Source organism: Podarcis bocagei (assembly GCF_964188305.1).
Source record: "Podarcis bocagei genome assembly, chromosome: 1".
Lineage (NCBI taxonomy): Eukaryota > Metazoa > Chordata > Lepidosauria > Squamata > Lacertidae > Podarcis > Podarcis bocagei.
Window position 1 is genome coordinate 34,638,708 of NC_138125.1, and position 20,813 is coordinate 34,659,520.

General features: G+C 44.3%; 1 protein-coding gene and 1 long non-coding RNA gene across 6 annotated transcripts in view; both read right to left on the reverse strand.

The window, feature by feature from the left end:
* The window catches only part of LOC308596168, a 435,220-nt gene that overhangs the window by 102,533 nt on the left and 311,874 nt on the right, over positions 1-20,813 (reverse strand). The window lies entirely within an intron of this gene.
* PAX9 (paired box 9) overlaps positions 1-20,813 on the reverse strand; it is a 32,311-nt gene that overhangs the window by 2,991 nt on the left and 8,507 nt on the right. For 3 of the 4 annotated variants that reach the window (XM_081198074.1, XM_081198073.1, XM_081198072.1), the window contains exons 3-4: positions 19,704-19,846; positions 7,905-7,955 (exon numbers count right to left, since the gene is read on the reverse strand). In XM_081198074.1, coding sequence (XP_081054200.1) covers positions 7,905-7,955; positions 19,704-19,846 — 194 coding nt within the window. The remainder of the gene's footprint in view (positions 1-7,904; positions 7,956-19,703; positions 19,847-20,813) is intronic. The other variant, XM_081198075.1, reaches the window with a different exon arrangement.

A 20,813-nucleotide genomic window follows, 5' to 3' on the forward strand; every position in this document is an offset into this window, starting at 1 on the left:
GTTCTTTTCCCTTTTCGCTCCCTCCCCCCCCCCTTTGCCTCTTCTTTAAGGGGCAAAATCCACAGGGGAGATGTTTTGGATTGTTTCGACGGCTCAGAATTAACGTTTTGCAAGAGTCAAAGAGAACTGGAACTTCAGAAGATCTAATGCTAACCCCCTTGGCCTTTTTGATGCTTTATATATTTAGCAAAATGCATTTTTACAATTTTGCTGCGGCTGATGTAGAATATACAGTGCAAAAGGCCTGCGCCAGGAGTTACCCCTCAATTATACTAAATTAATCTGTGTCACTCGGTGTATGGAATCAAAGAGTTAAAACAGGTTCAGATGCACAGTTGTGCTTATCAGTGTTGTTCTAAAGAATCTGAAGGGACTGCTAAACATCTGACATAATAAAAGCCTTTCTGGACCCCATGATCTGCCGTGCTCAGGATAGCATCTAATGTCCTTGTCCCCAGGTTGTGCGTGTTTAGTCTATTGCAGGGGTGGCCAATGCATTGCCCTCCAGATGTTGCTTGACTACAGTTCCTATTATCCCTGACCTATAGCCATGCTGACTGGGGTTGATGGGGACTGTAATACAACATCTGGGAGACACCATTTTGGCTACCTTACGTCTACTGTCTATACACACCTTTGGCACCTGCATCGGTGGCACCATCTTGGGTTGAAAGGGTGGATATTTTTGGATGGTTGGTGGAGATGGATGCTCAAAGGTCACATGAAAGAATGTGACAAGTTATAAGAGTAAATAGGTAAAGAAACTCGTATAGGATCCAGGAATAGACAAGTAGCCAATGTAAGGATTTAAGGAAGGGTGTCACATGCTCAGAGCAATGACAGAAGTGAATAATTTGGGTGGCAGAAAGTGTAAGAACTTTATGCATATTGCCTTGGCCCCATTCACACAGATAAGTCTACACACTGACAATCTGAATGTGTGTAGGGCCTGTTCAGGCAGTACACTTAGCATGAGTAGGTTGGGGGTGCACACTGAATCTACATGTCATCTCAACCAAAAAAGGTTGTGATGTCTCAACATACATACATGATACTCTTTTATACACAAGACTAAGGAAGCTTTATCAAAGCTGGTCTATGGTTCATTATGAAACCAATCCATTTGGGTGGAGGAAGGGGGTCATATCTGTTTTTGCAGCAAAGTGCTGGTTGGGAAAAGCTTCTCAGACCAACCACCAGCCTGCATTGAGAAACCACTTCAACCTGTAGTAGCATATAGCAGGAAACAGGACAGATTCCAGCTGAGCTTAGTGTTGATTCGCACAACCTATCCAGTGGGCATCAGCCTTGAGAAAAGCCCACCTTCAAAGCATTTCAACCAGTGCTGAGCCACTCTTGGCCTGTCACTGTGTGGTGGAGATACACAAGAAGCTGCTTTATACCAGATCAGACTATTTGTCTATCTAAACCACATTGTCTATTCTGAAAGTAGCTCTCTCTAGAATATCAGGTCTGGAGACTGTTCTTTTAAACCTTCAGTTCAATCCTTCTAACTAGAGACGCCCTTCTTCATGCAAAAGATGGGCTCTGCCACTGAGCAATGGTTTCTCCTGAATACTGAGAGACACGCCTGCTTTAACAAGGAAAGTCCAGCAATAAGTATAATTCAGTCATTTTTTAAAAATTCAAAAACTGAATAGTAAACATATAAGAACGATAACTAAAAGTGATCCCACTAGACATTGCCCTCAAGTACGGTACATAGAGGCCACCATAAAATTATCACAAGTGGTCACCATTAAACAGCAAACTGCTAAAAACCATACACCGAGTGAGCAAGAGACAGAGATCACCATCCAAATGGTTGGGGTGTACACAAAAATTCTTAGCTCAGTAACATAAAGATGTTAGACTTGGGGCCAGACACACAGCCCTGGGGAAAGCATTCCAAAGACAAGGAGCCATTGCAAAAAAAAGAAGGCCCTTTCTCGTATAACAACCCTTGGACCTCCCTTGATGGTGTTACCAAGAGAAGGCAACCCAAAGACAAACAGAGGATCTGAGGACGTTCATATGAGGAAAGGCACTCCATAAGAATCATCTAAAGCTTTATAGGTTAAAAGCAGCACTCTGACTTTGGCCCTGAAAACGACCCAATTCCAGTGGTGATGGGCCAGCCTGATCACACTTCCTGGTCCCAGTTACAAGTCTGACTACCAAACGTTGCACAGTTTTCAATGGCAGCCCCATATTTAACACAATATAGTAGTCTAGGCACAAAATTACCAGAGCATAGTCAACTGAAGTCAAGCTATCTCCATCCAGACAGTGGGGCCAGCACCAAAGCTTGTAGAAAGTGTTCTGTGTCCCAGAAGCTACCCAGGCTTCCAATGACAGTGATGGATCCTGAAGCAGTCCCTAAAACTATGAACCTGCCTTGAGGATTATTATACCAGAAGTTGAGCTAAATTTCTTAAAATCAATCCATCATTAGCTCCTAGATCTCTAGGCATGGCTTAGCCTCTGCACCATCACGCTCAGACTGCAAGATGCAGCAAATTTCAAAATGGATTGCATCAAGGCACAGTTATTCCTTAACCATGTGCTACGGAAAGAAATATGAAAACATGATTGTGTAAATAAAAAAGATTTCAGCGTTTGACAGCTGATCTTTCATCACCCTTCTCTTTCAGGGCATTATCATTCCTCTGCAAACAGATTAATTCCCCCACTACCCATTTGAAAGCTGCAGCTCAGCAGAATATAAAGATGTGTGTCCAACAGACTAAACCTCACGTTTGCGAAATAGCTGTTAAAACTGTATGTTTGCATAACCAAGGGACATGGCAGCGCTGATGCATACTTGCTGCTTCCACCCCCCTCTCCCCCCCCTTTGTTCTTTCTGACGGAATGAAGCAATGACCTTAAATTCTATATAAACATATTTCTTGGAAATAACGCCCCATGTGTTCTCCAAAGATTGTACTTCTGAGTATGGACTGGGATGCCAGTCATATATGAGTAATATTAAAAGGGTAATATAACGGGAAGAGGGTGTAAGCCAAGGGCAATACACAGGATGTGAACATACTACATCACTCCTCTATTGGACAGTAAAGATGATTTATATAATCAAATCATTTTATGCAATCCCAAGAGAAGACTTGACCATTTGCCCAAATACAACTTAATCAGCAACTTAATTCCATCAGCAGTGGAATTCTTATTCACCGACGTGGAATTTAGTGTGCATTAACACTACAGTGGTACCTTGGTTTACGAACTTAATCCGTTCCTGAAGTCCGTTCTTAAACTGAGGCACATTTTCCCTAATGAGGCCTCCCGCCACCAGTGCCCTTCCACCATTCAGATTCTGTTCTTAGACCGAGGTAAAGTTCGCAAACCAGGACACTATTTCCGGTTTTGCGGAGTTCATAAACCAAAACATTCTTAAACAGGACTGTTCTTAAACAAATGTACCACTGTACAGTGGTACCTCAGTTTAAGTACTTAATTCATTCCACAGGTCTGATCTTAACCTGAAACTGTTCTTAACCTGAAGCACCACTTTAGCTAATGGGGCCTCCTGCTGCCGCTGCGCCGCCACTGCACGATTTCTGTTCTCATCCTGAAGCAAAGTTCTTAACCCGAGATACTATTTCTGGGTTAGCACAGTCTGTAACCTGAAGCGTATGTAACCTGAAGTGTATGTAACCCGAGGTTACATTTTAGAATATATTTTACACACACACACACACCCCACATCTTTTTTTAAAAAAATCAATCAGCCCTGCGCACAGTTCTCCAGAAGCAAGATTTCAAAACTGAACTTCCAAATAAATAGCACCAGTGTGCTAGAATGGCATCTATATCCCTTGCCCACTGTTAATTCTACAGTGGCAAAGAGCACAAACATTTATGTGAACAATGAGTCAACTAGCTGAGATCCTTTCCAGAGGAAATGTTATTTTATTTGCCTAAGAACTGGCAAAAAAGAATAAGGAGAGTATCTAGAACAGCAGTGGGCAACCTGTGCTGTTCCAGATGCTGTTGGAATCAGTTCCAGGCAGTGGGGACAATGCCCACAGATAATGGAAGGTATAATCCAGAAACATCTAGAGCGCCCCAAATTTCCCATCCCTAATCTAGAAGCCCTGGAGTAGTATGAAAATGGCAACATTCAGAGGGACAGAGAAACTTGACCTTCATATGCTAAAATTTCTAATAAAAAGCACATCCGAATGTTATACAAAGTTTCATATGGACAGCCAGAAATGCTTTGGGACAAAACTAGAACAAAAAAATAGTTTGTAGGGTTTTCCAATTTATATTTTGTACACGTGTAGCAGGTACCTAATTCCACCAACATAGATTTACAGCAGTCCTAAATTTGCCAAATGTTAAACAAGGCAGCTACCACAAATAAGGAAATTCGTAGGCAACATACTTGTTGTGACCATTCAACAGATGGCAAATTTTGCCCCAGAGGAAATCTTGGGCAGGATAAAAGCTGGTGAGGAAATATCTGATAGTTTGAGAGAGGCTTAAGTTCACATGGTTGACACACATTTTTATTTCGCCCCACTGCCAACTCTGGCTGAACAGGTTTTTCAGGCTTTTAAACAATTCAGTATAATACAATACAAAAAAGCCCGTCAACATTTCTGCTTACTGTTAAGATCTGTGGCCACCAATCAGTCAACCAGCTTCTCCAGCATATTGGAAATTAAAACCTGTTTACCAGAGATGAAAGTGGGAGGAACAATTCCTTCTTCAAACCATCATCAATTCTCTGAAAGAAAATTATTGTTTGTCTCAAGATTCAGCAACTTTTTTTGAGGAATGGGAAGAATATAAGGAGCAGTAAAGAAAGTACAGCTATGTGCTTGCTATCATTTCAGCATCACAGATACAAAAAACCCTTGCTCAGAAGGGGAATATTATTATTATTTTGTTTATGAAAGGATGACACAGAGAGCAAAGCCAGCAAAGGTCCTTTTTAGAATTCCCATTTTTCAGAGCATGTAAGTAGCATCTCCAAACTATGGTCTGCCTTAACATAAAACCCACATTGAAGGAAAATCCGGTTCCTAAACCATACCTGAAATCCTGGATTGGATTATGACTTTAGCAGCACATGGATCAAGAAAGCTCAGAAAAAGACACAAAAAACCCAAATTGACTGATCAGCATAATAGAGATCCATAGAGACCAATTGGCATGATTTTTTACCCATTCTGGGATAAAGTGATGAAAGACTGGATATAAATCTAAATAAATGATAAAATTGCTTTCAAGAACCATACAGAAGGATAACTACTGCATCAACAAATAGTTCTAGCTGTCATTTATCAGCCAATCTGAAATTATCCATCCATTGCAAATTAAGCCAATAATAAATCAGTATCTTTACTTTTAGTAAAACCTAGGTCCCAGTAAGTGTGTTTGAGATTGGTGATAATTAATTCGATATTGTTTCTCTGCCCCAAGATTTGCTACACCCGCCTACACCCAAACATAGGTGCTAGTCAGCATTCCATAAGGGTACATTGGCTAACACAGTGTAGTCTCAAAACATCAAGATGTTACGCTGGCATTGCAGAGGCATCACAAACCGCTAAAGCAAATTATTTAGGTTTGGAGGTGGGGAACCCACAGAGAAGAGTAATGTTTTGTTGTCAGTACCATTGCTCCATTCATAATATATTGCATAATTATTAGGTTATCACGTTTCAAATAAATCTGCCGTTAGAAACAGAAACCATAAAATGTGATTGACTCTGCACCAACAATTACTCACTTGCAAAAATATTGTGCAAACAGTAGGATACAACAAGAAGAAGTGAGAAGTGGTTTCTTAGAGAGTCAGTCAATGAAAATCAAACCACAGTCTCTATTGGAAACAGGTTGGGATGGGGAAAGTTACAGGAGAAAGGGCTTATAAATTTCGAACCCCACTGGGAAACTGGGGCTAAATATTTTCAGATATTGTCTGCTGAAAGAAGAACACAGATGGATTTCATAGTGGAGACAGCACCACAACGAGGAGCTGGCAGCACTGTGGGAAGGGAGCAAAAATAGCCTACCAGCTGGGAGAGAAAAGCAAGCCAGATCTTGGCAAGTATATAAACATGCAGTCAATGGAAAGGCTGGTCCAAGCGAAGGAGGCCTGATGGCTTGTTCTTCCCTCCATCCCCCCCAATAAGAAACATGCGCTCTCATGCTGATTTAGATTCTGATAGTGAGAGCCATAGCGGGCACCAGCAGATGGTAAGACAGCACTGCATACCCATGGCAATACAAATCTGACTTATTAAACAGGGCGGCAAAATATGCAGGAATGGAGGAGACATGTGGTTCCATTCATTTCTGATTTTAATACGAGCCTACCTAATTTGTACTTTCTGAAACAATATGCAAACTGAAATGTAGGTATCCTTTGAAACTCGCACATCCCAGAATTCTCTGGTGCTGTTCTCCAAAGATGGTCAGTCTCCTTTTCATTGCAATCGCCATGAACTCTTGAATACCTCAAGGACTGCAGCTCTCCATATGACCCTAGCCAGACCCTGAGATCATCCTCTGAGGTCCTGCTTCATGTGTCTCCTCTACGGGAGGTCCAGAGGCAAGCAACACGAGAACGGGCCTTTTCTGCAGTGGTTCCTCATTTGTGGAATGCTCTCGCCGGGGGGGGGGGTTGACTAGCGCCAGACAAAAATGTTCCTCTTTAAAGGTAAAGGTAAAGGGACCCCTGACCATTAGGTCCAGTCGTGGCCAACTCTGGGGTTGCGGCACTCATCTCGCTTTATTGGCTGAGGGAGCCGGCGTACAGCTTCCGGGTCATGTGGCTAGCATGACTAAGCCACTTCTGGCGAACCAGAGCAGCACACGGAAACGTCGTTTACCTTCCCACTGGAGCGGTACCTATTTATCTACTTGCACTTTGAAATGCTTTCGAACTGCTAGGTTGGCAGGAGCAGGGACCGAGTAACGGGAGCTCACCCTGTCACGGGGATTCGAACCAGAGTCAATTTCCCTAACACCCCAGCAAGGTATTCAGGTGACTCTAGTAAACCAGTGGCTTCACTGGGTAAGGTGAATGCACACAACCATTTACCAACTGGGTTCCACCATAGGTTGCATGCAACATCATACTAAGCAGGTCGTGTGAGCCCCCACAGACAAAAAAATTATGCTGACCCGGTGAGCCTTCTCACCGCAGAGTAACTTGGCCTTCTATATCACTTAGTCAACTGGAACTGAGTATTTTTGCATACATTGGAGCACCAGTGACATAGTGTGGGAGGCATGGGGACTGTGGTCCCAGGCACATTTTTTTGAGGGGGCACAACCAGGTGCCCCCACAACAGGCTCTCTCATTGGAGCCTGGCTCTGGTACACAAGGGACAGCTTCCTTGCACGACGGCCCAACCCTGCTGGGCACAGAAGCAGTCAGTCAGTCAGGATGGAGGAGGTCTCACAAGGGTTCACTGCAGCTCACCTGGGAAGGAATCAGGTGTATGAGGTAGAAACAACTCACACCCTTTCATCTACATCATGCAATGACGTGAATGACTTTGCATGAAAACGTGGATGATATTCTAATCAAGGTAAATTAATAGCTTGGGAACAAAACACATTTGGGAGGTTCCTCCTTCTCGTCATCATCATCATGGACCTCCAGATGTCCTCAGGCCCATCAATTATGCCTTGCCTGCCATCATCCACTCAAGTATTTTGACACTGAACAAAATAATTCCACTTATCCCAAGTAGCTACACATGCACAAGCAATCATATGAATAGAACGGATAAAGAAAACAGAGACGGACTGAAAGGAAAGGGCTTCTACCATTTTCCTAAGTCTTGAGAGGATGGCCCTGAGAACAAACAAATTCCACAAGAGGGTGCCATAACTGAAGAGGTCCTGCCACTTGCACTCACCAGTCTTGCCTCTGAAGGCCAGGTACTCAGAGAAGGCTCTCTCCTGATGACCTGAGTGCATAGGGGGAGGAAAGGTTACATATAGGAGAAGGCAATTCCACTATGTCCATATTCAAGAAAATGTATTCCCTAGGAAGGGATTCCCAGGTTCAATGTGAATGCTGATGAGAGGATTTCATAAGCATTTAGATTACCATTTTCCTGGGGTAGCGAATGTGATGTCCTCCAGATATTGTTGGACTACAACTCCCATCACCCCCAACTATTGGCCAGCCTGGCTGGGGCTGATGGGAATTGAGGTCCAACAATATGGGGGGGGCACCATGTTGGCTAACCCTGGCATATTCTACCTGCAACAGTGGAAACAGGGTTCAGATTAACTTCAGTGAACTTGCAAAGCCAGATCAAGTTGCAGCCTGACCAATTTTAAACCATCCACAAAAAGCTACCCATGTTTAAGGGGTGTGCATGTAGGTATAAAATTCTACTCTAAAGTTGTGTGATTCTAAACAGACTTAGGATGGTATTTAACTAAGTTTCACTCAGAGAAGACCCACTGAAATTATTTAACATGACTAAATTGGGTCCATTAATTTCTACGGGAGGAATTTCATGTCCTGCTAAGGCGATTGCTCAGTGAGGGCAAGCATTTTGAATTGCAAGATGCAACAATCCTCTTTTTCCTTCCCCCACGCACTGTTCTGGGGTGGGGGGAGCATGTGGGTGAGTGGAAGCCCCATTGCACAAGCAGAGGTCCTTGCACAGGGCTTCCATTGACAGGACCTATTAGTTGAATCCTGCCCAAAGGTCTATTCCCAACTCCCATCCTCCCTAGCTAGCAGGACCAGTGGCCAGGGATGATGGAGACCGTAGTCCAAAAACAGCTGGAGACTCAAGCTTGGGAAACCTGGTCTATTCTAAGGAAAACTTAGTTGAATACCACCCATATTTCTCAAGCCTTACGGGAGGGGGGGGGATTTCAACTGGACGCGTTACATATCTCCCCCATTCCTCTCACTGTCAAAGTGCATAGTGTAAGTTATTTGAGGCAGAGACTTTCCTCTCACCTTTTAAAAAAACAACCTTTGGTTACTCTGTAAAGTTCCTTTGTCGCACAAACAAAACAGTAATTATAAAATATATGATTGGTATATTGGGATATGAGTAAGGAAGAGCTATGGACCATCTACTCTAATCCCCTCAATTCAGGAATATGCATCCATACATGGGATCAAACCCATGACCTTGGCATTATAAGCACCACACTCTAACCAACCACACTCTAACCAACAGAGCTAACCAACTAGGCATAAGCACAAGAGAAAATCTCCTAGGGTGTGGAGTCTACAGCAGGGCCTTCAGGAGCTGAACAGAGTCTGTTACTGCATAAAAACACAGTACATTCTCAGTTTAATGGTAGGCTTATCACCAGCTGTCAACTATTCCATCCCTATTTTCAGAAGCAACCTGCTTCTGAAGACCAGTCAATGAGAGCAATAAGTAAGGGAAGACTATGGTATGGATTTACCCAAAAACATCTATCTTCCTGGTTGGGAACAGAATGCAGGAGTATATGAGCCTTTTGATCCAGCCAGGCAGAGCTTTCCTTAGGTTCTTAAGCACAGCCTGTCCACAGAATGAGAAATACAGAGGAACGAGTTCCACACACTACACTGAAAGTATCTGTAGACAGAACCATCTTAAAAATATACCGAGCAGCATGAATTTTCAAAGACATTCACTTGCGAATTAAAGAATCACAAAAAAACCAAACACAGAGACTTTCATCATCAAGCTACTAGCCAGGGAAATGTTATATATAACTCAGACAAAAATCCTTTGTAATCATCCCACTAAAATGCAGTGACTAAATGCAGAGTGTGTGTCTGTGCGTGCGCACGTGCGTGTGCTTTCCACTGGTGACAACTTCCCTGACCTATGGCAGTGGCGTAAATGTGAAGAGTATTCAAGTGGTGAATCTGTCCCACTAACTTCAGGTTGGCCTATATTCTATGGAGGCAATTACAAAACCACCACTTCCTGAACAGAATCTGAGTAATCAGGTTTCATTCAGGAAACTGTGGAGATTAGGAAAATGGCATTCAGCCCTTAACCCACAGGCAAAACACGTATTTGACTATAGGAAAGGGGGGGGGGGGTTGGAATGCCTGTGACTTCTCTATATCACATTATCTGCTCTGTTCATTGAAAGGGCAGGATATAAACTAATTAAATAAATAAATAATCAATCAGTCTTAGTTACATATGTATAAAAGGTCCAGATATGCAACCAAATATCACTGGTGAGCAAAGAATACTGCATATTCCCCCTTTTTTTTCCTTTGCTCATGTAAACACCGACAAGTTGTTTTCTATTTTCATGGAGCGTAACAACCAAAGCTGCAACCGATTCAATTTTTTTATCAGAATGATTGCTTGCTTTTCAGCTGGCTAATAAGTTAATCAATTTATTACATCTACATATTGACGAAATTAAGATCTAGTCTAGAAGCATTGTTTTGTTCTTAGATACTGAACCAGGTAAGAGACAACTGCAAAAGGTACCAAGCACAATAACATACAAAAAGCATACCTTTGGCATTTATTTTGCCCCATTTGCCTACTGCAGTATGTAAATTAGATGAAAAAATCAACAAGCACACCCCTAACTCTCAGGCCCGCCAATTTAGACCTTGTTAGAATTTGCATTTGCCAAATGTCCAGCTAAAGTTGGTTTTAGTAGGTTAATCTACTGATTAAACACTTTGGGACTTCTAGCCTTACTAGGTGACACAAAAGTTAGAAGAATTAGCACCATTCATGGCTGTGAATAAACTGTTTATGAATGTCTGATACAAATAGTCTCTTGCATACGATGAAGTGCACTCTGGCCCATGAGAGCTTACATTTCTTAGCCACTAAGGTGCCTTGAAATCTTGTTGTTTCACTATTCTCTTATTGTTGATATGAAGAGATGAGGATTGTTAAACACAATCCCTCGTGCATCTAAACAGTTAACATCACTATTAACTCTTTCCTGAAAGAGATTAATGAATTTGGGGGAAGGAGAGAAAGGGGATAGCTATCTTCAGCCACCTGTGGCATTCACATTACCCCTGATCATTGGCCAGGCAGCTGGGACTGATGGGAGTTGAAGTCCAACAGCATCTGGAGAGCCAAAGGTTCCCCATCTATTCCCCAGCAATTCTACTATATCATTAGGTAACTGTTCTACGTGCTTAAAATCATACGCTGCAATTACACTAGTAGGATTGCAAGAAATTTTGTAAGGAGGGTTATGCGAAATATTGCAGAGAAAACTACGATAAGAATTATTAGTGAAGGAGTATTAAATGTAATACTGAAAATAATGAAATGCAGATTAAGTGATAAAGCCAGAAAAATCTTCAGATGCAGTTGATGGAAGTCCAAAACATTGTTTAAGATAAGAAAGTATGTTATATGATTTTTGGAAATTATTTGTAAAAATCAATAAAAAAATTTTTTTAAAAATAGTATTGTACACTGCATATACACCATGCAGTTAAAGCAATTCCCCAGAAGCCTGGGAACGACAGTCTGCTAAAGGTGCTGGGAAATAAAACTCTATGAGGAGCAAAATACAATTCCTATTATTTTTCTGGGGTGGCAGGGATAGAGATGTGCTTCAAATGTATGGAATGTTGGAAGGGACTTTAAAGGTCATCCAGTTCAATGTCCTTCTAATGCAGAAAACCCACTACTCTTGCCCCCTCAGTTCCAGTCATTCTTACTACAGCACTACAGAACAGGCCAGTCCCTGCCCTCCTAATATTATAAGGAGTGGGGGCAGAGACAGCAGACACCTAGGGATGGAATTAAGGCTGTCTTGACGCATAATTTATAGGAGGAATTCAACACTCTTCTGGTCATTCCATCAGCACAAGCATTTCTGTTTGCTAGATGGAACAATATCCCTCTATTCCCCTCTGTGCTATTCTAGGGGCTGTTTTCATCACACCTAAAGCAGATTTGGGGAAGCGAGAAGGGGCCACTCAGGAAGAAGCCCTGTTGCACTTGCTGGAGTCTTTGTGCTGGCTTCCTTAGTTGAATCTAGGCCTGTTTTCACTACATTCCACACCAGCACCAAATAGTCCCCAGCCTGACCCTATATTACAGAGTACAGGGTTCTCATATGCACAGATCCCTTGCAGTAGCAAGACAGGGATTACTTTCAGGAGCACACACATTCTGCACCAGCAGGTTTTCTACTACCAAAGAAAGGAGGGGAGAGAAAAAAATCTCTGAGAAACTCCATCTTTCCTCATTAAATAACAACAACTATATTTGTACCCCATCTTTCTCCCAAGGTCCTCAAGGTGGCTTACATAGTTCTCCTTCCCATTTTTTTTTGCCTCACAACAACCCTGAGAGGCTGAGAGTAAGTAACTGGCCCAAGGTCACCCAGTGAGTTTCATGGCTGAGTGGGGATTCGAACCCTGGTCTCCCAAGTCATAGTCTGACACTCTAACCGCTACACTACAGTGGCTTACAGTACTTGCTGTGCTCACTGTAAAGGTAAAGGTAAAGGGATCCCTGACAGTTAGGTCCAGTCATGGATGACTCAGGGATTGCGGCGCACATCTCGCTTTACTGGCCGAGGGAGCCGACGTAGACAGTTTTTCTGGGTCATGTGGCCAGCATGACTAAGCCGCTTCTGGAGAACCAGAGCAGCGCACGGAAACGCTGTTTACCTTCCTGCCGGAGCGGTACCTATTTATCTACTTGCGCTTTGATGTGCTTTCAAACTGCTAGGTTGGCAGGAGCAGGGACCGAGCAACGGGAGCTCAGCCCGTCACAGGGATTCGAACCGCTGACCTTCTGATTGGCAAGCCCTAGGCTCTGTGGTTTAACCCACAGCGCCAACTGCATCCCTTTGTGCTCACTGTGCTTATCACAAAATCCACAGAACAGGAAGCAGTTACATCGCAGGGGAGATTAAGGCAAATGAAAGTGCACCTGGTCACATGTATGCAGATTTTACTCAAAGGAACACAACAAGGCTGCAGTTGGTTCCCAGTTCCTTATTCAACCCAAGAGCTGCATGAGCATGACCTGGACAAGGAACTGAAGTTTACACACCTCTGCAGTCCAACACAAACTTTGAGCGACCAGAAATCACATATGCCTATGTAAACACCAAAGGAACAAAAATTCAAAATGAAATCTGCCCTGTACTGTAACAACTCTGCTGGTGTTAGAAATTGTGTAAGGCCTGGGCAGGGGAATCCTCTTTCACAACTTCTTTAGAAATGCTGGGTTGGATCCAGGCCGCTGAGCGGAATTTAGTTCTCAATGAAACCAATGGGACTTAAACTGACCATTACTAACCTGTCCCATTTATTACAACAGGACCTCAGTTCAGCTAGCTTATCAAACAATCCTATGGCTGGGTTGTCTGCAAACAGTTTGGTAACCCAAATTCTTTGCAGTACAGAAAACAAGCCTTTCCAAGCAATTGCCATCACACAAACAGAAGCTGAGGATAGAGATGCCATGCACAAGTGTGTATGCCAGGGTGTGACCAGCTCCTTTGGCATGAGGGTGACTTCTGAGGGCCATGTGCCAGTGGTCAGAGGGGTGAGAGAAAAACAGTGGATGCAGCAACAAACACACCTGTTACCTTTGTGCAGTAAGTTAGTTTCTACACTCATGCATGCACTCCAGCCAAACAAAACTACTCAAGAAGAGGGAAAGCAGGGGCAATGAGGGGGTGTGGCTGGGGAGTGGGTGTAGCCTAGGGAGAGTGCTGTAGGTGGGGCAGAGAGGCTTGGAGAGCCCTGGGCCTGAGGTTCTCCACACCTGGCTTCTATGCTAATTCTAAAAGCCTCTGAACAGAGATGGGTAAGCTGGGGTGTTGAATATTAAAGGACTGCATATATATATATATATATATATATATATATATATATATATATATATATATATATATATATATATGCTTTCGTAGATTTTCACGGGTACAGGAATGCAGGTTTTGGTGTCTTCGGGTGTCTTCCCGTGTAAGAGTTGGGGTGTCTAGGCGACGTTTCGACGAGGTCTCACTCGTCATCTTCAGGCTGGTGCTTTCGGCTTCTTGTTACTAGAACAGAGCAGGGTCTCAGTGTTTGAGTTCCTATAAATACTGTTGAGGGGGTGTGGTGTATAGCCTCCAACGTTCTGGGCAGAGAGGAAGTTCCCAGGTTAATGTGCCTTTTCTTCTTTTGTTCATTAATTACTTGAGGGATATCTTGAGTGATTACTTGAGTGATATTCTGAGTACCACTTAGGAGGGTCATTAGGTGTGGATTAGTTGCTAAAGCTTTCGTGTCTTGACCTCTTGAGCTTGTGAAGAGTTTTTCTGAGAAGATGGCTGTACTGCACTTAGTTGTGCTCTGGCTTGGCTTCGTGTATAGGGGCGAGCTGTGGTTTTGTGCCCTGTGCCAGCCAGATCTGTGTAGGGATTGCAGGGGGGTGCAGCATCCGGAGGTGCCACTATGGTTTGGCTACTAGATGGTGTCTGTAATTTATCTGTGGAGAGGGTCTGGGTTTGGGTCTGGTGTGGTTGATTGGAGATGGCGTTCTGTGTGCCTCTGGTTCTGGTGTCGGTTTTTGTGGGGAGGGCTAATTTCCAGATGTCTGGCAGGCGGGACGTGTCGTCACGCTTGTTCATGTTGTGAGGGTGTTTCTCTATCTCGATGGCTTCCATGATTATTCTCTTGGCCATCCCTAGGACACACTATCTACCGGAAAAAAACACACACCAACCGCTACTTACATGCACAAGTAATCACTCAAGATATCCCTCAAGTAATTAATGAACAAAAGAAGAAAAGGCACATTAACCTGGGAACTTCCTCTCTGCCCAGAACGTTGGAGGCTATACACCACACCCCCTCAACAGTATTTATAGGAACTCAAACACTGAGACCCTGCTCTGTTCTAGTAACAAGAAGCCGAAAGCACCAGCCTGAAGATGACGAGTGAGACCTCGTCGAAACGTCGCCTAGACACCCCAACTCTTACACGGGAAGACACCCGAAGACACCAAAACCTGCATATATATATATATATATATATATATATAATGGAATAATAATAACCCAGTGGAATGGAGAGAACCAGTGAAGCATTCTCACTGGTTCAGAATACAAACACTATAGGAAGGACAGGTTAGGGCATAAAAGGTTGGTGTGTCAAAGGGGGAACAGACTGAAAAACCCAAAAGGGAAAGACACCTTCACAGCATCGCTGTGGGTGGCAAGACAGGTCCCAAAGTAATGATGTACTTGGAATGTACCTAAATGCCCAGGGTGATCTCAAGATGGAGAATGCTACCAAGGAGGCCTCTAAAGGAGGAAGTGTTATAGTAATGGGCAGGATGGATACGTGCATATTATGGTCTCCACTAAGAACTAAAATGTCAAGATACACTAAATGACTATGCTGCAGAACAGATGGTCATAGAACCTAAAAAAGGTGAGGCAATCCTGGATTGAAACTTAAGTGGTGCCCAGGACCTGGTGGGAGATGGAAGTGTTGCCAAAGGGACTGGAAACAGTGGCCATAGTAATCTCAAATTCAGCATTTACATATGTAGACAATTGTCAAGGAAGTCCAAGACAGGCACATTTGACTTCAAGAGAGGAAACTCCTTGAAAGTTGAAATGGAAAGTCAAGAGGGTCAAATCTCCCAAGAATGCAGGTAGCGGTTATTCAAAGCTGCAATAGCAGAAGCCAACTTTGAACGTACAATACGTTGCAGATTAGGAAACAAAGCATCAAGGAGAATAGGAAAGAGACCACAAAGGATGTAAGCATGGTTAATGAGAGATGTATATACAGTGATAACTCAGGTTACATACGCTTCAGGTTACAGACTCCGTTAACCCAGAAATATTACCTCAGGTTAAGAACTTTGCTTCAGGATGAGAACAGAAATCACACCGTGGCGGCGTGGTGGCAGTGGGAGGCACCATTAGCTAAAGTGGTACCTCAGGTTAAGAACAGTTTCAGGTTAAGAACGGACCCCCGGAACGAATTAAGTACTTAACCCGAGGTACCACTATAATTAGGCATGGTGTGGAAAACATGAAAAGGAGAAGGTTTTATCCCCCTCTCATAGTGCCAGAATCCAGAGTCACAACATCATGAGAGAAGAGTTTCCAGCTACCCCACACTTTGCCTTTGGAAGCCTTGCAAGTTGCTGCAGGAGAGGGACTGTAAGTGACATGATGGGAGGGGAGTTTCTAGGACCAAGGTGACACAGTCAAGCTCCCTGGTTATTTTTGCTAGTGGATATTAGATGTTGATGTAATCTCATTGTATTTATGGTACGGGTTTTTTTGCATGCTTTTATATACAGGTGAGGTAGTTGTGTTGGTCTGCCGTAGTCGAAACAAAATAAAATTCCTTCCAGTAGCACCTTAGAAACCAATTAAGTTTGTTATTGGTATGAGCTTTTGTGTGCACTGGTATCTGAAGAAGTGTGCATGCACATGAAAGCTCATACCAATAACACACTTAATTGGTCTCTAAGGTGCTACTGGAAGGAATTTTTTTATTATGTTTTTATATGTTATTGTATTGCTATTATGCAGGTATTATGCTATTATGAAATTGCTTTTGCACTATTTGATTCTGAAATTCATTCCTGTTTTGTAAGCTGCTTTTGGTATGATTTTTGTGGGGGAGACATACAAATAAAGTTATGAATGAATGAGAGCCATCCAATAAAGCTGATTGTTGAGATTCAGGGCATACTAAAAGAAGTACTTCTTCAAGCAGCACATAGTATTTGCTACCACAATATGTGGCTTCCAAGCTTGGGTAGCTTTAAAAGGGGGACCATACAAATTCATGGAGAAAAGGGCTATCAATGATAACTGGTCGTGATGGTTGAATACTTCAGTGTCAAAGACTGTATGCCTCTGAATAATCATAAGGATCTGCTTGGCCACTGTGAAAATAAGTTACTGGGCTTAGATGGGCCTTTGATCTGATCCAGCCGAGCTCTTCTTACTTTCTTAAATAAATCATCAGTCAGTTGAACCAATTCCTCAAAATGTGGTGCATTTACAGTACACAAAAATATATTGGTGAAGGGTGTTATTTATGTTAAAATGGATGCACCCACAAGTCGGGGTAATCAGTGAGCAAAAAGAAGCATCCACAGGCAGAACATCGTTCTGGATGAAAAATGATAAATATGCATGGAAATAGCACACCTGGAGCAGCATCTACACATCAGTCACTGCACTGGGAGCAACCAACTAATCTGAGGTTGAAGAAATAAAAGACTTGGAGAAAGAATGAATAAAGGTTCATGATATAAAAAAGGTAAAGGGACCTCTGACCATTAGGTCCAGTAGTGACAGACTCTGGGGTTGCGGTGCTCATCTTGCTTTATTGGCTGAGGGAGCCGGCGTACAGCTTCCAGGTCATGTGGCCAGCATGACTAAGCCGCTTCTGGCAAACCAGAGCAGCGCACGGAAACGCCATTTACCTTCCCACCGGAGTAGTACCTATTTTTCTATTTGCACTTTGATGTGCTTTCAAACTGCTAGGTTGGCAAGAGCTGGGACCAAGCAACGGGAGCTCAGCCTGTTGCGGGGATTCGAACTGCCGACCTTCTGCTCGGCAAGTCCTAGGCTCTGTGGTTTAACCCACAGCGCCACCCGTGTCACGATATATCTTGCACCACAATTCTAAGGAGGTCCATTGGGCCACATGGTGGGATATATAGTAAGTACATTACAAAGCTTGTTTGGAGGTTCTAGCAGGGGAGTGCAGCAATCGTGTATCCTTGACCAAAGAATGGTACATGCCTTCTACCTGGGATGGTTGTCCTCTCGAATGCACAGCTTCAGGAGGGACGCATATGAAGCTGCGAGGGAGGAAGCGGACACCCGACTAGCCAGCCAAATCAACCAAATCAACCCTGGCAATCAATGGGGTGACAGATGTCACAGCCAGATCACACCACAATTCTAAAAAGGTCCATTGGGTCATATGGTGGGATAGAAATACATTACAAAGCTAATATCCAAAGTTATGCCATGGTCCAAAGGGCACTCTGGGGCCTATTCACATGACCAATGCATGTAGCTTTTATGTGGTCATCTCCACTAGTTCCCATTCAAAGGTGGCATTTAAATCATGTTAATTCCACTAAGAAAATGAAGTAGGTGCTTAACAGGATTAAGCAAGTTGACTCAGAAATAGGTATTACCAAGTTCAATGGGGCTTGATCCCCAGTAAGGGTGCTTAAGTAATTGTCTCCACTCATCTAGGAATAAACCTCCTTGGGCACAGTGGGACTTCTGAGTGAATGTGTAGGATAGAGCTGTATGTTTTTCCTGTTCAAAACCAACACGACTTCAGGATGCTTCACTGAAAGGTGCCCAGAGACAGTAGCACAGTACTGTATTCTGTTTGCTCATAATGGACCAGGGCAGGAAAGAAATAGTTTGCTAAGAGAAGACAGAGCTCCACCCCACTTCAGTTCCAAGACAGCAGCAACATACTACAAACCAAGTACCGGTAAAACCTAAAACTTAAAGCAAGGGACTCTTGATCTGGCAGATCATTAATTGAAAACCTAGCTCAGTATTCCCACGCTGGAATGGCACAACCTCAGAAGCACTTCAGAATAAAGCAAGCCTCCCCTCCAGCCCCTCTCAACAAGAGACAAGTAATAATTAATAATAATAAATTTATTATTATCTATACCCGGCCCCATCTGGCTGGGTTTCCCCAGCCACTCTGAGTGGCTTCAAACACATATAACACATATAATCAGGTTTAATCTGGATTGGAACAGGACAAACAGTGCAATCCTATGATCTTGTGTATGTCTACTTAGAAGTCCTATTGAGTTCATTGGGCCTAACTCCTAGTTTGCCTAATGAAATCAATGGGGCAAGTTAGTCATGACTTCACTTAAGCCTCATTGATTTCAATGGGAATAAAGTTCAAGTAACTGAGCCAGATCAAACTCTCAGGATGGGAGCTGAGGCTGCTTCCGGAATATATTTCCAGCTAAACTCTCTCCTGTGGGTCCTGGCTTTGCTGAAGACAAAGGAAGCGTGCACAGGATTCGGGCAGGACCATCCTGAATTTCTGCTGCTACGTACTATTTGTGATACCCCAATATCACCCCCAAAAGGGGGTGGAGTGGAGAGGAGGGTCATACACCCCCCACCCCAAAATAGGTGTGTGTTGGAAGATTGACTTAAAGCAATTCATTGGATCCTGGCTTTACTAGAAGGCAGGGGCGTAGCTAATGGCGGGCAGAGAGAGGAAGCTGACCCCCCAAATCAATAAAAATAAATGCATAATTAAGAGGTTCTAGCCCTCTAACAAAAGGCCTGCCCCCCCCCACAAAAATCCTGTCTACGCCCATGCTAGAAGGCAGCTTGTTTTGGCTTTCATCCGGAACCGTAATCCAGATCGCTGCGTGTTCCAGTTCGAAAACGTTTCTCTCTTTATTGGAAGTTAAAAAATCATTCTGCTGTGTAAGTGTATTGGAACTCAACTGGAATATGGCACAGGGAGGAAAAGAAAGCCAATAAACCCTAGTCACACTTACCTCGGAATAAGCCCCACTGGATTCAGGAGGGCTTACTTGGAAGTAGCATGGCTAGGCCTGCGCTCCAACTAACTACCTCACCACCAGGGAAGGGCACTGAGAGCTCAGCCAGCGATTCCTACCCCTCCTCCAATCCCCCCGCCCCCCCCCCCGCCAGCCCTTCTTCCAGGCAACCGGCGCTCGCTTTTTACCTGGCTGTACTTGGCCTCGGGCTCCATGGAGCTCTTGTCCAGCCCGTTCACCGCGACGTGCTGCGCTGTGGCCGCGAAACCGCTTCTGCTCAGGCTGCTCCATTCTTCCACCTTGGGGCTGTGATAGGGCGAGCTGTCGCTTACTGCGGGCAAAGACAGGGCAAAAGAGCGTCAGCGAGGGGCGCCGGCCTCGGATCGGGGCTCCCGGGAAAGCAGAATCGTGCGCAAGGGAGAGCCGGGTGCAAGGGGTATAGCCAGGGAGGGACAGGGGCAGTGGCGTAGCGTGGGTTGTCAGCACCCGGGGCAAGGCAAGTAATTTGCTCCCCCTAACCCGTGGATTTGCGCCCCCTAACCAGGATTTGCGCCCCCTAACTCTAACCCCCAGATGTTGCGCCCGGTGCGGCCGGCCCCCTTGCACCCCCCACGCTACGCCACTGGACAGGGGGGCAGCAGCTGTCCCCCACCCCACAATCAAGAAATTGTAGAAAGATTTTGACACATATATTATTCTTTTTAGCGCTTGGGCTCAAAAGAAATTTAAAACAACTGTGGCTGAGACATTTCTTTCCGAATCTGCTAGACAGAGCCAGAGGATGATGACAGGTGGGTGTCCTCCCGTCCTCCCCCAATAAATTCTGGCTACGCCCATGGCCGGCTGCGGTTAGCATCTCCACCAGAGACTGGGGGCCCGGCTCCTTCCTCCCCCCCCCGTGAAAACCCTCATCTAAATGCACCTCGTTAGCCAAGGTCTCCCGGGCAAGGGAAAGGGCGACTGACCCTCGTGCCTGACCGCACTGACTCGGAAGCAAGTCCCGATCATGGAACTGTAGAGCTGGAAGGGACCCCCCGAGTCATCTAGTCCAGCCTCCTGCAACGCAGGAATATGCAGGTGACCCCTAAGTTGGTGCATCGAGGGGGCGGCAATTCTGGCTTCCTTGGGTGCTAAACCCCTTTTTTGCAATCAACGGGGCTTGGAAACCTCCTTCCTAATGGAGGCGGGCTGGGGGTTTCCGTGCCATTTGTTCCCAGATCTTCATTTTCCCCAGCCTGAAACCGTTTCCCCCCGCCCTCCTTGGGAGGAAAAGTCGTGAAACTAATCAAATTTGCTTG